General features: G+C 38.2%; 2 protein-coding genes and 1 long non-coding RNA gene across 3 annotated transcripts; 2 read left to right on the top strand and 1 right to left on the bottom strand.

Annotated features, from left to right (window-relative positions):
- Nucleotides 1-205: 205 nt before the first annotated feature.
- LOC108175022 (cytochrome P450 CYP749A22-like) lies at nt 206-2,424 on the top strand. The gene is made up of 5 exons (XM_017336790.3): nt 206-529; nt 627-853; nt 936-1,168; nt 1,292-1,670; nt 1,762-2,424. Exons 1-5 carry the CDS (start codon nt 247-249, stop codon nt 2,188-2,190), a joined length of 1,551 nt encoding a protein of 516 aa, XP_017192279.2. The 5' UTR covers nt 206-246; the 3' UTR covers nt 2,191-2,424.
- A 5,106-nt stretch (nt 2,425-7,530) lies between these two features.
- LOC103414269 (cytochrome P450 CYP749A22-like) lies at nt 7,531-10,065 on the top strand. The gene is made up of 5 exons (XM_008352665.4): nt 7,531-7,904; nt 8,019-8,245; nt 8,349-8,581; nt 8,889-9,267; nt 9,372-10,065. The coding sequence occupies exons 1-5, from the start codon at nt 7,616-7,618 to the stop codon at nt 9,798-9,800; spliced, it is 1,557 nt and encodes a 518-aa protein (XP_008350887.2). The 5' UTR covers nt 7,531-7,615; the 3' UTR covers nt 9,801-10,065.
- A 4,335-nt stretch (nt 10,066-14,400) lies between these two features.
- Nucleotides 14,401-16,373, bottom strand: LOC139190734 (uncharacterized). Its single transcript, XR_011575091.1, has 2 exons — nt 15,646-16,373; nt 14,401-15,560 (listed from the first exon to the last, which is right to left on the bottom strand). It is a non-coding gene; the product is annotated as an uncharacterized lncRNA (long non-coding RNA).
- Nucleotides 16,374-18,719: the final 2,346 nt, after the last annotated feature.

Genomic DNA, 18,719 nt, shown 5'->3' with positions numbered 1-18,719 from the left:
TTTGGTGACAAATTCAGGAGATAATTCCAAAGTGACATATCGAAAGTCGACAAATAGCAGCTTAAGGTTTCAAGCCAATGTATTGATGATGATGTTTGCCCCTTGGATTTTAGTAACTAGCAAGATAAGTAAGTGACACTCACTAGATAAATACCATCAGCAGCATCTTGTTAATTTGTGTTACAATATAAAGAGCAGAAAAAACTTCAGAACGACGGACTCCAACTCAAAAAGAAATACGAAAAAATGGGTTCTTTCGGAGGTTTAGTAATCATATTCCCAAGCTTTCTGTGTCTGTTTCTTATCTTAGGGCTAATCAAGATCCTTCACAAGATATGGTGGACTCCGACTCGCATTCGGAAGTTGATGGCTTCACAGGGGATCCGAGGCCCTCCTTACCGACTTATCCATGGAAACACCAAAGAAATCTCTGACATGAGAAAGGAAGTCATGGGAAGGCCACAGATTTTATCACACGACATACTTTCTGTTGTCCAACCTCACACGCACTCATGGATCAAGATATATGGTGACAAGTGAACTCTCGCGATTTTAGGTTGACTACTATTGTTTTTTAATCTTAATTCCGTGACAAATTTTGATCATTGTTTACATACTAATTACAGGGAAGAATTATCTTCAATGGCATGGTTCTAAGGCTCAGTTGGTCATTACGGAACCCGAGTTGTGCAAAGAGATACTGAATAACAAAAATAGAGCTTATCCGAAAACAGATACCCCAAACTTTGTGAATAAGCTATTGGGAGACGGCCTAGTGACAACAACCGAAGCTGAAAAATGGGGAAAATTGCGGAAACTGGCCACCCATGCCTTCCATGGAGAGACTTTAAAAGTAAGTCTTCAAGGTTGCTTGTACTTTAGTGTAATAAACTGAAGGTGAATCTGCTAATATCATGATGGTATTGTTTCAATAGAGTATGATTCCGGAAATGGTAGCTAGTGCCGAGGCAATGCTAGAAAGGTGGAAATTTTTTGAAGGAAAAGAGATTGAGGTGTATGAAGAGTTTAGATTGTTCACTTCGGAAGTCATTTCTAGAACGGCATTTGGCAGCAGCTATATAGAAGGAAAGAACATTTTTGAGATGTTGATGAAGTTAGGCTCCATACTATTCAAAAATGCTTTCAAGGTCAGAGTTCCTGGCATCAGGTAATCCCTATTATTCTTTTTCGTTTGCCCATCTGCTATGCAACGGTGATCTACTCAATATTCACCACAAGATTTGTTGACAATCACTTCGGTCCTCATGGGTAGTCTTTTCATTTAATGCAGTAAGTTCTTCAAAACCAGCGATGAGATCGAATCAGATAAACTCGAGAAAGAAGTACACGCCACCATAATAGAGATCGTCAAGAAAAGAGAAAACAAGGCAGGGACCAAAGAAAAAGACAATTTTGGAAGTGATTTTCTTGGATTACTTTTGAAGGCTTGTCAGAGTGCCGATGACAACCAGAGGATTTCGGTGGATGAGTTAATTGATGAGTGCAAGACGTTTTACTTTGCTGGACAAGAAACCACTAATACTTTACTTGGTTGGACCGTCTTTCTTCTGGCACTTAATACGGATTGGCAAGAGGAAGCAAGGAAGGAGGTCATACAATTATTTGGCAAACAAACTCCAAATCATGACGGCATTGCCAAAATGAGAACTGTAAGAATATCAAGAACTCTTTTTTTTTTCTTTGCTCTGTTACAACATGTTTGAAAATTGATTATGTTATCAATTTTCCATTTCTATACAGATGAACATGATCATCAATGAGTGTTTGAGGCTATATACCCCTCCGGTTTACCTTACAAGGAAAGTTGAAAAGGAAGTGAAACTGGGAAAGCTCATCGTTCCTGCTAATCTTGAATTGGTTATCTCGACCATTGCACTTCACCATGATCCTCAAATCTGGGGGAAAGATGTCCACCTTTTCAAACCAGACAGATTCTCAGAAGGGGTTTTAAAAGCAACTAACAATAATGTAGGTGCATTCATACCCTTTGGACTGGGACCTCGAACTTGTGTGGGCTTGAATTTCTCGACAACTGAAGCGAAGATTGCTCTGTCGATGATTCTTCAACGCTATTCCTTCACCCTTTCCCCGTCTTACGTCCACTTGCCCTTGCATTATGTTACTGTTCGTCCATATCATGGAGTTCAGGTGATTTTACACTCGCTTTGAACGGCGAAGAGCAGAGTTTCTCATGGTTCTTGCATTTGGGGTATCTGAAGTACCCACACATTGGTGCCTTTGATAAATACAATAAGTATAATAAAGAAATCTTGAACGTCATAAAAGTAGTTGTACACTCCCTTGTGAACTGCCCATGAATTCTGCACTAGGGCGTCAGGACTGTAAGCAGCCTAATATGAGCACTGCAACATAAATAAAAAAGGCATCCGTTTCCTTTTTTTTAAGTTTTGTTTCTTTTAAGTCGGATTTTTTTTTTGCCAAATTAGAAACTTTTATTAGTTGAAAAAGCTATTATATGAAATAGAAAGTCCAAAGGTAGTTCAAATACAAACATAGCCTAAAAGAAAATACAACATAAATGCTCAAAAAGAGCAAGCCCACAAAAAACAAAACTTTAGATCTGAAAGATTGTTGCCTCCGCCACAACAGTTGCACCACCATCGCCAACCCGCCGCCATCACCAATAAAAAAACCCACAAACAATCTGGATGAACTGAAAATGGAGGTGAGTGAGCCACCCGCGCAAAAAGCGCTCGCCATAATCTTACCAATTAGTGCTAAAACACTTTAACAACCACCAAATACCAAAATACGTGGCCAATGGGAGGCAAGCGATGGGCCGAGTAGCAAAGGTCGGTGGTGAAGAACTAATAACGAGGAGAAGCAAAGGAGAAAGAAATGGGCATAAAAGCCCAGATTTGTGACAAGCTCAGGGAGGTTGACACAAGCTCAAGGAAACTAGATATTAAGAGGGTTATCAAAAACAAGGAATAGAACAAAACTAAGAAACTTATTGAAGTGAAGAGAAAGGGGTTGCGAATAAGTAAGTTGGGGGGAATACCAGATTGGAGGGATGGAAGAGGTTTCGAGGGAGGGGTTGACACGCCCCGATCCCGATATTCCCCAAATACCAGGATAGGCACGTGCTGGCTGACACTCGAGGGTGACGAAAACCATTTATTGAGTGCAAAAGCTGAGAACAAGAGATAGATAAGACTTATAAATATAAAAGAATAATGAATATGCATTTAAGGAACGTATTCAGAGTATACAACTAATTAGAAGATTAAAAGAAATAATATAAAATTGAATGAAACAAAGGATGGATCCTACACCGAGAGGATTCGAAGATGCTGATGCGGAAGTGCCTTGACGCCGGGATTGTATGCCTCGATTCTAAGTCCTGAAAATGGCGCAAAACAAACATGAGTGGACCAAGTTGATATATATATATATATATAAAATAAAAAAGTTATCAACATACTAATCCCCAGGTTTTATGAAAACTCATATAGCATGATAAAAATAGGTTTTCCGAAACCTAGCATGTCGTGCAATGTCTCAAATCATAACTCATATATATCATAATCACTAGTGAATGTCCAATATCCCTCCAGGCCCCATGCCAGCTCCTCGTCTCTATGCCAATTGCCAGAGGAAAATCACCCCCAGGCCCCAAGCCAGCTCCCCGTCTCTGTGCTAATTGCTAGAGGAAAACCATCTTCAGGCCCTATGCCAACACCGTAACCGTCGTCCAGGACATAATATATCCCTCACCCCGTAACGGAATTGGGACCACTAGGTAAGTACAAAACCATTGAACATACATTTATTTGAAAAGCAACTTCATAGTATAAAGTCATCCATCATCTATACTATAAAGAGGTGTTCAAAACATGTTCTAAATATCATATCATCGTCCATCAAATATTCTATAAAGAACACGGGTTATAGGAAAAATAGTAATAATTCAAACTAGCCTCAATAAGCATGTTATCTCATAAAATGTTTCATAAAACATAATCATTAAATCATGATTTTCTTGTATGCATTTATACTATTAAAACATTCATTTTTAGAAGGGGTCCACTCACAGATACTTAGCCGCCGAAGAGCCACGCAAACTATCGAACATGGAATCGTCACAAATAATTGTACATAAAGGGTCCAATTAATAAAACTCTATTATAACAATTGAATTTGGGAAAACGAACGTCGGAAATGAATTCAAGATGTCGAATTACACTAAGTAAGGTCTCGGTTAAATTTCGTAAAAGTCAACACAAAGAATATTCCCTGACGAAATATTCCCTAGTGGATATTCCCCATAAAGGGTTTGGGCCAGTTAGGGTTTAGGGTTTGGACTTGGGTTAGGTTTAGGTTTAGGTAGGTTGGGCTTAGGATAGTGGGTTAATGGGTTACGGGTTTCTAATTTAAAATGGGTTTTAGGGTTGGGTTATATTAGGTTTGGGCTTGAAAGCTCAGGTCTTGGGCTGGTTCAGTGGCCCAAAGGCCTTTCTCACTAGGGTTCTCAAATGGGCTAGGCTTGAAGGCCCGGCCGAGCCTATTCCTTTGGGTTTTAAAACAAAATAAACAAAATAAAAATAAAAGGTTTAGGTTGGGTTGGAGAGTTTGGGCTGAAAGGTCCTAGGCCCAAAGGCCTAGTTCAAAGGGGTTTTGGGGCTTGAAAGCCAGGCCTGAGTTCCAATTGTGGGTCGCCGAACCCATTTGGCCGGAATTCGGCCGGACATTCCTTGAGCTCCAATGGAGCTCAAAACTTAACCAAAGCATGCGATTTAATATACCAAATTGAAGCCCCAAAGGTAAGGAATGAAAATATACCCTTGGTTCTTGTCATCGTGCCCGGAGTTGGCCGAAAAACCACCTGGAAGCCACGGGTGTCCTCCGGAAACTGGGAAAGGCCATCTTGAAGTGTTTTCATATCCAAACCTTCACCAAAATCACATTATAACAACCATGAATCCTTCTAGACTACTAGGGAGAAAGATGGAAGGGTGTTTCGACCTACCTTCTTCGAAAACAACGATAACTCATCGATGAAATGTTTGCACTGTGGTGAGAAGGAGAGAAAGTTGGATTAGAGGGTGGTGTTGTCGTCGTTTGTAGTTATGGGTGTGTAGGGGTGGTGCTCGGACAAATGGAGAAATGCAAAGAGAGAGCACAGGTAAAGAGGAGAAAGTTAGGGAAAAGAGAGAGAAAGAGATGATGAAGAGAGATTGGGGCCGGGGGCACACAAAATAAGACCCCAAAATAATTTTTAAAACAAAAACAGGGGTGGGGTGTAATAGGGGTAGTGAGCTAGAGAGGAGAAGGACAAGGAGGAAGAGAAGGGGGTTACCTGCCAACCCTAACCAGAGAGGAAGGAGTTGACGGCGAAAGCAGGTTACTTGGGGAGGGGTTCTGTGCCAAAGGAAATGGGAGCCCTACGGTTGGTTTCTTATGACTTCTAGCATGTTATCATATAATTAAACATTTTCCGCTTCAATTAATGAATGATTGTTAGAAAATAATTAATTAATCTTGAATATTTTTCGTAATTGTAGCATGTAATATAGGAATGTAATTTTGTTTTTTTGAATAAATGATAATATTTACACTAAAAGAGTAGATGAGTAGGTTAAGCCTTACAAGGGCTTGTCATAATAATGTGGCTCAACTTCGCATTTGATGAGAATTAAACATAAGGCCTCTCATTTACATGTAAAGATAAATATCATTAAATCGTAATATTACGATACTTTCAATTGTAACTAGTGTAAGATTTGTCCCTCAATAGTCATTAATATGACCCTATGCATTGTACGATTTTGTCCCTCAATAGTCATTAATATGACACTATACATTGTACTATTTTCCAATTTTTAATACAATTAATTGTAATTCTACACTGTACCACTTGTTTAAGTTTTTCTTATGTCTTTTCTTTCATTCGAGTTCCGTCCTCAGCGCGCACCTAATTTCAATTGCTGGTTGTTTGCCTGAGCTGGCCATACATTGGGGGTCTTGTTGGAACTGGTGTGTCCTGGTCTTGGTCGACAAGATTACCTGATACAATCGAGGTTGACTCTCAAATCAAATCATGTTTTTTCTTGTCTAACGATAAGTTGGTTTATCTCTAAGTATTGTTCATGTCTAACGAGGAAGAGCCTTATTGAATGGAGAGATTTTTCTGTGTGATTGGTACACGAGATGGTACACTAAGTATCACTATATAAATAGTGAGATATGTGTGTTAAAAAGTTATAACTTAAGTAAAATTTCCCATCACTTACAGAGAAACTCATAATGTACAATCCGTGTTCCCGTCACAACAAAAAATTCTCTATTGAATGGACGTTGAATATCTTTTACTTTTACGTAGAAGCACGAAACTGATGATGTTGATCTCGAATAAACAAATTAATATAAATATATACCACTTCATTTTCGAATTCATTTTAATTGGAATATCAATATTGAATTATTGGAGTTACATATCACGTTGTCATTATTATTGTCATTCATTAACTCTAACTGATCATAATGTCAGAATTTTTTTTTTTAAATTCACAAGATTCCACAACTTCCTCCTACAATTAAAATTCACAATTTTTTTTAAGTTGGTGTGGGGGTTTAATAGCAGAAGTTGAGCTTGAATTCAATTATTCAAGGCTACCATCTGCAAATCTCCTCCTCACAGAAATTGCAGTGATCGAATCGATCAATTCACCACCATTCTCTCTCTCGGATTCATTCCTCCCGATGGGGTTTTCAACCCAGTTGCACCATCACCATCGTTCTGATGGGGATGAAAAGGAAGTGGAAAGGTAGCGGAGGAGAAGTCGCCGGAATTGCAGAAGCTATAAAGGCCGCATTTTCAGACAGAGAAGGGCTTTTTTTTTTTTAATTTGTGGGAGGAGGAAGGAAATAAGTTGATGTGCAATTAATCAATAGTTAGTGGTCATTCCAAATTATCTTTTAGAAATAGGTTTATTATATTTAGTTTGCAAATTTAGATTTTTTTTTAAACAATTGATATTATCTACTTTAAGAGGAGAAGATGGGTTTAGCCTCCTAATAGGTTAGCAATAATGTTGTTCAAACTCGCCTTTGACTAGAATCGAAATTAAGACCACTCATTTACAAATGAAGAGAAATATCATTAAACCGTAGTACTAAATGACGCAAATTTTGTTTACTTGGCATTACTCTTTGTAAAATGAGCTATTCCAGCTAAGAATCTTAATAAAAAGATTCAGTATTATTAAGATTCGATGTAAGAATAGAGTAATGGTTGTCAACTAATTTACGCCTTCTCCCTTCTTTTTTATTCGGACTGGGGACCGGCATAAGAAATAAACTATCAGATGCGGGGTTGTATGACTTTATTGTTGAAGAATTAATTTGAAAAGCTGGCAGATGGCAGCCTAACATTCTAATAAGTCAGCACGGATGACAATATTTGCCCTTCAGGTCGCATTAAATGGCAGTAGTACGAGAAGCAAAAGTAACAATCAAGTAGGGTCAAACGGACATTTTAATTATCTTACCTTTCTGCACACAACACGTTAATAAACAACAAAGCCGAAGTGAAAACTCAGCAGCTTCAGAGAAGAGAAAGCCAGTACCAAAAATGGTCACTCTGGCAGTGGGAGGGGTGGCAGTCACTCTCTCAAGCCTTCTGTGTGTGGTTCTCGTCTCCGTTCTGGTGAAGGTCCTTCACAAGCTATGGTGGACTCCCACTCGAATCTCGAAGTTGATGGCGTCGCAGGGTATCAGAGGCCCTCCTTACAGATTCATCCATGGAAACACCAAACAAATCGCCACCATGAGAAAAGAAGCCATGAGCAAGCCGAAGGATTTATCCCACGACATACTTTCCGTTGTTCAACCGCACATGCACTCTTGGATCATGATTTATGGTAACGAAAAACAGAACGACCTTAATTTTCGTAAACTATTGTTTTTTTTTTTTTTTTGTTTGATATTTTGGTTCGAGATTATTTTTGGTGATATTTGTATGGAATTGCTTACAGGGAAGAATTATCTACAGTGGCACGGTACTCGGGCTCAGTTTGTGATAACGGAGCCTGAGTTGTGCAAGGAGATACTGAATAACAAAGATAGAGCGTATCCGAAAAGAGAGGTCCAGGGCTTTGTGAGGAAGCTGTTGGGGGATGGGCTTGTCTCAACGACCGAGGGTGAAAAATGGGGGAAACTGCGAAAGATCGCGAACCATGCCTTCCATGGAGAGAGCTTAAAAGTAAGTTTTTGCTGCTAATTGTACTGTGGTGTTAAGTATTTGAATAGGAAAAGGAGGGATTTTAGGTGAATTTGATGATGTGATGATGTCATTGTTTTACTAGAGCATGTTTTCGGAAATGGTCGCGAGTGCCGAGACAATGCTTGAAAGGTGGAAAGATTATGATGGAAAAGAGATTGAGGTATTTGGAGAGCTTAAGCTGTTCAGTTCAGAAGTGATTTCAAGAACGGCGTTTGGAAGCAGCTATATTGAAGGAAAGAATATTTTCGAGATGTTGAATAATATCGGCTTCCTGATATTCAAAAATGCTCTCACAATCAGAATTCCCGGCATCAGGTAATTTCCTTTTAATTGAAAGGATATCCATTTAGTCACTTCTCTTTAGTTATTGAATCTCTGATTGATTGGTTAGTGGGTTTTAAATCTTCGATGTTTATTGTATCAAATGATCTTTGATTGATCAATTGGAACTTTCAATTTGCTAGAGTCTGCTGCTGGAACAGCATTAAAAATTGAATACGGGACAATACATTCTGTTCCTTGCGATGTTAACTAGCACATAATCATGTCTAAGCTGTTCTCACAACTTGATTTTCGGATGATTGCTTCTGTCCTTATCTGTAGTCTGTCATTCAATATGCAGTAAGTTTTTGAAAACTAGAGATGAGATTGAAGCAGAAAAACTTGAGAAAGCAGTACATGCCTCCATAGTAGAGATTGTTAAGAAAAGAGAAGAGAAGGCTATGACCGGAGGAGAAGACAGCTTCGGAAGTGATTTTCTTGGATTACTTTTAAAGGCTTATCATGATTCCAATGACGACCAGAGGATTTCAGTGGATGATTTGGTCGACGAGTGCAAGACCTTTTACTTTGCTGGACAGGAAACCGCTAATACTTTGCTCGCTTGGACTGTGTTTCTTCTGGCACTCCATACGGATTGGCAAGAGGAAGCAAGAAAGGAAGTCATACAGTTATTTGGTAACCAAACTCCGAATCACGATGGCATTGCAAAAATGAAAAGGGTAAGAAAATCAAGAACGCAACCACATGTTTGTCTAAGTGGAAGAATCATGTCTTCGATTAAGCTTCAATTCCTGATTTATTGTCTATATCAATTTTCACGCAGATGAGTATGATCATCAATGAGTCTCTAAGGTTATATACCCCTCCCGTTTCAATTACAAGGAAAGTTGAAAGGGAAGTTAGACTTGGACAGCTCATTGTTCCTGCTAATGTTGATTTAGTTATCTCGACCATAGCAATTCACCATGATCCTCAAATCTGGGGGAAAGATGTACAACTTTTCAAACCAGACAGATTCTCGGAAGGGGTTGCAAAAGCAACTAACAATAACGTAGGTGTATTCATACCCTTTGGACTGGGACCTCGAACGTGTGTGGGCTTGAATTTTGCAACCACCGAAGCAAAGATTGCGCTGTCGATGATTCTACAGCGTTTCTCCTTCACCCTGTCTCCAGGTTACATCCACTCGCCCTTGCATTATCTGACATGTCGTCCACAACATGGAGTTCAGGTAATGCTGCACTCACTTTGAACTGCAAAGACCAGAATTTCCATGATTCTTGCACTAGGTGGATTCGATCAAGCACCAAGACTAGTTACTAGCAGGAGCAAGCTTTTTGTGCACTTATCTTATCTGGTATTTTTAGACTGAGCAATCTTCCATCTACTATCAATTAACGTCAACAGACTCAACACAACTATGTTAATCCGTTGTAATTTAAGCTTTTCGAGACAATTGTTCTCCTTTGTTTGCAGCATTTTTAAATAATCCAAAGCTTTTATCTTACAATTGTAAACATCTGTCCCAACAATGCTAACTTCGTAAGATGAGCAAGAATTGCTTATGAAGAATGGATGGATATCGACATAAAACAAGGAGAACTAAAACCCATAATTTTCAGTTTTACTCATCATCGAAGTATAACAGTGTAAATAACGAAACAGAAAGCTTAACCACAATGATAATTTTAATAACTTAACATAGATAGGGACACAACGGCAACGACTAGTACTGCTACTCTTTATTCTATGTAAATTTTAACATCTCATGCAGTAGCGAGTAGTCAGTAGCAGGAGTTGTTTATTTACACAAATATTTGACATAGGCAGTAGGGTTGCTCTCAAAGCTGTCCTTGGAGATTGAGCATCTCTTTCGGGTGCTTTCGTTGTTTTGTGTACGGTACCAGTACTCCCTCCTGCTTTAGCTTCTCCAGCACCATCAGGTGCCACGTTCCTCAACCCCAGCATTTTGATTTTCTTCCACCGGGGTATTAGTATTCGATTCTTTACTGGCTTCCATTTTCTAGTCCAAACTTCTGGTTTTAGGTGTTTCGGGTTTAGTCAGATAATCCGAAGTGCTAGCTTATCTGGTTGGTTTTGTAAGCTATTTGAAGGGTGCATGGCTATATCTATATAGATGGAAAGATAATGCAGTGCATTTATTTGGTTCTGAGAATTTGAAGAAATCATGCATCAAATAATAGAAGCATCGAACTGCACCGATATTGAATGTTTGTTCATTCACTTGACTATTTCCAATTACGTTAAATAAATTTTGGACAAAAAAAAATTACTTTGGGTAAATATTTTACTTTGGAATATGGTGCCTTCAATCCCAAGTCTTAAGGCCATATTCTGAATGCAAATACTCAATTGGCATTTGTGAATTAGTAATTAGTTGGCATTTTATTTTCTTCAAAAATAAGATGCCTTATCATGGGTTGATGATTCATGAACTCATTTGACCGATTCGATTGTGATAAATATGATGTAAATAAGATGATGATGGGAAAATGGTCGTGTTTTTTTCTCCCCAATTTCATTCAACTTGTGGATTTATAAAATTGACCTCGAGAATTTGATCGTGAAAGTCACGTTATTGAACTTAATAAATTTGTGGATAAAAATTGAATGCATGTGGAATGCACTAAAAAATTATTAGTAATCTGTAGGCCCCAATAAAACTCATTTGGAAAGAGAAAAGAATTGCAAGGCCCAAATAAATGAAATCAAACAAAAGAAAGTCCAGGGTACGCAGGCTTAGAAAACAAAGATATCAAATGCCCAAAAGTATTCATCTTCATTTGTAATTTAATCTTTATTTTAAGGGTAAACTACCGATTTAGTTATTTAAATAAAAATAAGGTCTCTAAATTATTTTTTAAAAAAAAATAGTCCCTAGACTAGTACAAATCCACCAATTATATCCTTAACATTAGATTTGAAGCTATTCTATTCAATTTTTCGTTAATTTAAGTTACGTGACTTACATATGATACACTTAAAGAGTAGATTGGTAGTTTTTCATAGTTTAAGGACCTTTTTTTTTTAAGAAGAAGAAATAGTGTACGGAATAACTTTGGAGGGTAAATAAGACATTATATTCGCAACCTATATGCAATGTTAAGGTCTTATATGCAAGAAAATAACAACATTATCCTCTAAATGTGTCATGTGACTTAAGTTGACGAAAAATTTGATAAAAAAGCCTCCAATATAATATTAGAGATTATATTAGCAGTTTTTATGAATTTAAGGACTTATTTTACTAAAAAAATAATTCATGACCCAAATTTGTATTGAGGTGATAATTTAGGGACTAAATCAACAGTTCACCCTTATTTTAAAGATCAACCTTATTTAATTTGATCTTTGATTTAAAGATGACTCTTTATGGCCACCTAGTAATACGTTTAATGGTATTCTTCTTTACTTATAAGGATATGTCTTAAATTTAAATCTTATGGATGAAGAGTGTTGGAAATTTGAGTAGTTTGAGTAGAAATTTCCTTGTCCCACATTGGCCATTCTCAAAAGATTTTATCACTTTATAAGGCTTTGTCCTTTAAAGAAAGTGATTGGAGTAATAGGCCTGGAGACTAAAATTGGGCTCACCCTTGGGGTTGGGCTTTGGGGTGTATTAATTATTTGGTAATTAATATATAATTAATTATAATTAATATATAATTAATATATATTTAATTGTCAAAAGAGTGTTAAGGTATTTGAAAAATACACTTGACTACGAATTACACTACACAAAATATCCACCTGTTGTAGAAGGCTTCAGTGATGCCAATTGGATTTCTGACACTACAGAATCCAAGTCGACAAGTGGATATGTTTTTACCTTGGGAGGTGCAGCAATATCTTGGAAATCCTCTAAACAGAAATGTATAGGTCGGTCCACCATGGAATATGAGTTTATAGCTTTAGACTTGGCTGGCGAAGAAGCCGAGTGGCTCAAAAATTTTCTGGAGGATATTCCAATGTGGCCAAAGCCGGTAACGGCTATATGTATACATTGTGATAGTATGGCCGCTCAATCAAGGGCCAAAAGTCATGTATACAATGGGAAGTCACGTCACATCAGACGTCGACACAATACTCTTAAGAAGATGCTCTCCAATGGAATAATATCCATTGATTATGTGAAGTCAAAGGAAAATATGGCTGATCTTTTGACAAAAGGCCTACCAAGAGAGCAAATATTATTTACATCGAGGGGAATGGGTCTTAAGCCAATTCAATGAATTGAACTGGCCGGAAACCTAACCTAGCTGATTGGAGATCCCATAGTCTAGGTTCAATAGGCAAACTAGTTGAGTTTGATTCAAAAGTTGAACACATAACTTACCCATTCTTATGATAAAATGTGTGTTGTCTGTTGACGTTTGAGGGGTTATGTTTTATACATTTAATGACATTAATATCTTGTTATCAAGAGGAATATAGCAGACTATTCTTAACTAATGTCACCTATATAGGAGTAAATGGGGCCACATTTATGAGAATTGATATGGCTAAATTCTCTAAAGCTCCTACGAAATCCGGGATCTGTTCAGGGCCAAAATGAACACAACCGTATGAATTGACGTGTGGCAGCCATGATATGTGTGTAGCATATTGTCTTGGTTTACTACTGCGGTGAACAGTTCAAGATCTTCCACATCCACTGCATCACCAAGTAAACCCGATATGTTTTCACTAGGGTAAGTTCAAGTCCAAAAGACACTTCACCCGATGCATATCATGACTATTCTCTCTCAGTTTTAGGCAACCTAGTCACACATTTGCATTTACATTTGCATTCAAATGTGGGGTCATTGTTATTGTTGGAGTTTGAATGAAATTTCAACTCAAATGTGGGGTATTGTTGGAAATTTGAGTAGTTTGAGTAGAAATTTCCTTGTCCCACATTGGCCATTCCCAAAAGATTTTATCACTTTATAAGGCTTTGTCCTTTAAAGAAAGTGATTGGAGTAATAGGCCTGGAGACTAAAATTGGGCTCACCCTTGGGGTTGGGCTTTGGGGTGTATTAATTATTTGGTAATTAATATATAATTAATTATTTTTTAATTAAATTCGAATTTAATTAATTATTTATTTTTTATGAAAAGACTCATCCTTTCAGATGAAGTCTGAGAGTTCTTTCTGAACACAGAGCAAAGCACCCCTCTGAAGAGATGTCTCCCAACAGTTACACCCCATTCTCATACCTGTTACAAAAAGGCATCCATCTGCTATATATACATTCATCTGCATAGCATCTAAAACACAGAAAATAATCAACTTCATCTTCTACATTCCTAAACCTTCTTACTGAGAGAACCACACTAAATTCGCCAGAAGTTAAATTTTCCGGTGCTGGAATTTTAACTTGATCGTTGAATCCTGGTTAAGCAGACGTCCGTAGAACTACAAGCACAGAGTAGAGACGAAATTTTTGTTTCAAGGACATTGCGGTACGCAAGCCTCGATCTTCAAGTTGTTTGTTTTTATAATTCGTATTCTAGTTTATATTCTGTTAATTCCTATTGCATTTATTATTTATTAGCATAAATAAATTATCACAGATTGTTGACATACATCCAACAAAGAGTTCAATACCAATTCGCCTTTTGTATTGTTGCATCAGATAAAGATGAGGCTTATTTAATACAGACGTAGATTTACAACATACTGAGGTAACCACTAGCTAGGCTCTTGCTAATCTTTCACTTCCTAAAATTGTAATTAGAAGCACGATATTGATGATGTTGATATTGTATACAAATATACCACTTCTTTTTTTTTTTTTTTTTTTTTTTTTTTTTTTTTTTTTTTTTTTTTTTTTTTTTTGGAAAACCTCGACGGTACGAGGGTAATTTTATTGATAACGAAAAAACAAGGTACACCTAGTCAGGGGGGGACATAAACCTTACCCCTCCAAAAAACAGAGATAACAAAAAGGAATACACTAGAAAGAAGGGGGGACATAAACCTTACCCTTCTAGAAACAAAAAATGAGAATGATACAAAGAAAAGAGGGGGGGACATGAAACCTAACCCCTCTAGAACCAAACATGAAGGTCTAAACCTGCAAAACAAATCAAACAACACCATAAAGATAGGAGAAAAAAAGGAAAGTGAGACAAACCTGGATGCCGACATGCACATTAATTTGAGAAGCGGTAACCAGGCAAGCCAACATAGTCAGAAAACAGAGTAGCACGAACCGCCATCGGAGGAGAATCATGCCATGTTAAAGATGGAGAAGACAAGCCCATGTTAGCAAAATTGTCCGCAACAAGATTTCCTTCTCGATATATGTGAGATGCGTAGAAAGTCATTTTCCGAATGCGATCCAAACAAATAGACCATTGCGTATGAAGAGGCCAAGGAGGATCAAAATCAGATGATTGAAGAGCAGAAATAACACTAGAACTATCACTTTCCAACCAAAGACAGTGCCAACCCCGCTGATAAGCAAACTCAATACCAATAATAATTGCTGATAACTCTGCAAAAAAAGAGTTGCAATGACCAATCCGTTGACAGAAACCTCCGAGAAAACGACCATGGCAATTCCTGAAAACTCCTCCACATGCAGCAGGACCGGGATTTCCTTTAGACAAACCATCTGTATTAAGCTTAACCCAAGGAAACCAAGGAGGAGACCAAAGGACAGGAAGAATAGTAGGAGCCTTGCGAGGGATAGGTTGGATCCCCAAAGAATAAATTATTCGAGTGTCAAAACCCTGAGAATAACCAGGAATAAACTTCCCACCATGAACAATCGCCGAATTAATAGACATGCAAAGACGATGAAAATAGATTGGACGACCCTCAAAAATAAATTTATTTCGAGCCTTCCAAATAGCTGAAATAGTAGAAAGACCCGCAAAAATCCATAGATTGTGCAATTGTTTGGAAAATGGCTTACGAACATATACATCCCAAAAAGCAACCAAAGAATCTGGAAGAGGTAAAGATGTACCAAATTGACATGCTAACCACCTCCAAAGTTGCCTAGATATCCGACATCCAAAGAAAAGATGAGCAGTAGATTCTTCAGAATTATGACATAAACAACAAATGGATGCCAAAGAAATACCACGTCGTTGTAACGCATCTTCTGTAGGAAGTTTATCATGAAAAAGCCTCCAAGCCAAAATAGATAGTCGTGGCGGAATAAAATGTTGCCAGATAACCTTAGCCCAAGCACAATCACTATGTCTCCTTCGAATAAGGTGATAACCAGAAGAAAAAGAAAACTTCCCAGTAGGTGAGGGCTCCCAAATCAATTTGTCATCCTTAGCATTTAAAGGCAAAGGTAGACGTAAAATCTGTTGCACAATTGAAGGGAATAAATTTGAAAAATAATCTGGCAAAGACCAACTTTGTGCTTCAATAACATCTGAAACCCGAGGAAGAACCTTAGGTGAAATGACCGAAAATAAAGAAGGACTAATAATAGGCTCATCCAACCATTTGTCAAACCAAAAGGAAACTGACCTCCCATCACCAATAATCCAACGACTATTATTATTCAAAATAGGCAAAGCACGCTTCAAACCATGCCACACAGAAGACCGTAAATAGATATTTTGATTTCTGTAAGGCGAAAGAGGAAAACGCTGACGAGCAAAAGAACCCCACAAAGAGTAAGATTGTAAAGCATCCCATCCAAAACTAAGCAAAGCCGTTAAATTCAAAGAAGCTAAATCACGAAGACCAAGCCCACCTTCTTTTTTAGGTCCACACACCATACTCCAATCAACTGTTACCAATTTTCGGGAAGATAAATCCCCTGACCAAATAAAATTCCTTGCGCAAGCAGAAAGATGCTTTAAAATGCAAGATGGCAATTGATAAACAGAGAAGCTATGGAGAAATAAGCTTTGATAAACAGACTGTACCAATTGAAATCGTCCAGCCATTGAGAGAAGTTTACCTTTCCAACCCGAGAGGCGAGCTTTAGCCTTGTCTACCAAAGCTTGAAAGTGAATTCTCTTTGGCTTACCTCGAAAAATGGGTACCCCAAGATAAGTGAAAGGAACAACACCCAAACGAAAGCCAAGATGCCTAGAAACATGAGCTTTACGATGGGCTGAGGAAGAGCTAAGATAAAAAGTACTCTTAGATGCATTAACAAGTTGCCCCGATGCACAACCATACTTATCCAAGAAATTTCGAAGAGAACAAAGAGATCGAACATTCCCACGACAAAAAATGAAAAGATCATCAGCATATAACACATGAGTAGGAGGGCAACAACCTCGCGGAGCTGAAATAGAAGTAATCTTTCTAGTAGAGAAAAGCGAAGATAAACCTCTACTCAAAGCTTCCTCTGCTAGACAAAAAAGAAGTGGAGAAAGAGGGTCACCCTGACGTACCCCTCGGGAGCAAGAGAAAAACCCATGCGGTGTGCCATTTACCAGAATTGAAAGGCGAGCTGACTGTAATAAAACCCGCACCCAATCCACAAAGATACTAGAAAAACCAAAACTAGAAAGCACATGGAGAAGAAAATCCCAGTTCAAAGTATCAAAAGCTTTAGCGATGTCGACTTTTATGCCTACATTACCTCCAAAAGCCTTTTTGTCCATAAAATTGAACCCTTCTGAAACTAGCCCAATGCAATCAGAAATACGTCTACCTTTCAAAAATGCCGTTTGTTGAGGAGAAATAATGCGAGTGGCAATTGGGCTGAGCCGATCAGCAAGAATCTTGGGGATAATTTTGAACAGAAAGTTAGCAAGAGCAATGGGCCGATACTGAGCAATTGTGGCAACACCTTCTACTTTAGGGATAAGCACCACAAAATTGCAATTGGCATTGGGATAAAGCCATCCACGCTTAAAAAAATCTTGTACAAAAGCAATCACATCTAAACCAACAATATCCCAGCATGACTGATAAAAGGAACCAGGAAAACCATCAGGTCCCGGAGCACTCGAAGGATCCATAGAAAAGACAACACTTCTAATTTCATCTGCTGAAGGTAAACAAGAAAGAGAAAGATTTTCCTCTTCACTAACCATAGGTGGTATTACACCACAAACATCCTCAATTCCAGTTGGGGTGAACGAAGAATTATATAAAGACTGATAAAAGTTTACCACATGATCAACAATAGCAGTATGTGAAGAGAGTACATTTTCACCATCTAAAAGATTTACAATCCTGGAGGAAGAATGCCTACCTCGAGCATAAGCATGGAAAAAAGCGGTATTACGATCACCCTCAGTGAGCCATTTAACTCGAGCACGGTCATGCCAAAAAGCTTCTTGCATCTGAAGAGCATCGAGGACAGCCGTCTTAGCCACAACTTCCTCATTAAACTTCTCTTGCGAATTCCCATCAGAAGAAATACTATTTTGGATATTCTGAAGTCTTTCTTTAGCAAAAGTGACATTTCTATGGACATCGCCAAAAACAGTAGAGTTCCAAACTCGAAGACAGCGCTTAAGGGCCTTAAGCTTTTCCAACATAACAAACATGGGACACCCATAGACAACAGTTGATTGCCAACACTTAGCAACCAAACCAGAAAATTCTGAATGTAAAGTCCACATGGACTGAAACCGAAAAGGTCGCGGACCTCCAAGACGAATAGCAGAAGCCGAGAAAACTAGACAATTATGATCAGAAACGACCCTGGGTAAAGCACAACAACTAGTATAAGGCCAAGAATGTAACCAACGTGTGTCACAAAGAGAGCGGTCAAGACGCCTCTCCATATAACCACGGACATTCCAACCATTAGTCCAAGTGTAAAAAGCACCAGTAGTATCCATATGAGTAAAGTCACAAAGCTCAGTAGTACTGCGAAAGTCCTCACATGAAGTTCGAGCAGGCAAGTGACCACCCATTTGCTCATGCGCTCCAAGGATAGCATTAAAGTCACCAATTGCCATCCACGGCATTGTAGTATTAGAACGGATATTTAAGAGGTCACACCATAAAACACGACGAAGTGTCGAGGTAGTAGCCGCATAAACAATAGTAAACTGAGAAAGAACACCCTCAAAAGAAGTCTGAAAAGTAACTTGTTGCCCTGAAGAAGAAATCACAGTAGGAGAACAATAGTCCGTAGAGTACAAAACCCAAATATTAGGCAATAAATCATCCCTGTTATTGATAGTAAGTAAAGAGAGACCTAATGAATTCCAATAAGCAGAAGGA

Source organism: Malus domestica, chromosome 13, assembly GCF_042453785.1.
Source record: "Malus domestica chromosome 13, GDT2T_hap1".
Taxonomy (NCBI): Eukaryota; Viridiplantae; Streptophyta; class Magnoliopsida; order Rosales; family Rosaceae; genus Malus; species Malus domestica.
Note: the sequence above shows the minus strand (reverse complement) of the source record. Positions and strands in the feature narration are given on the sequence as shown.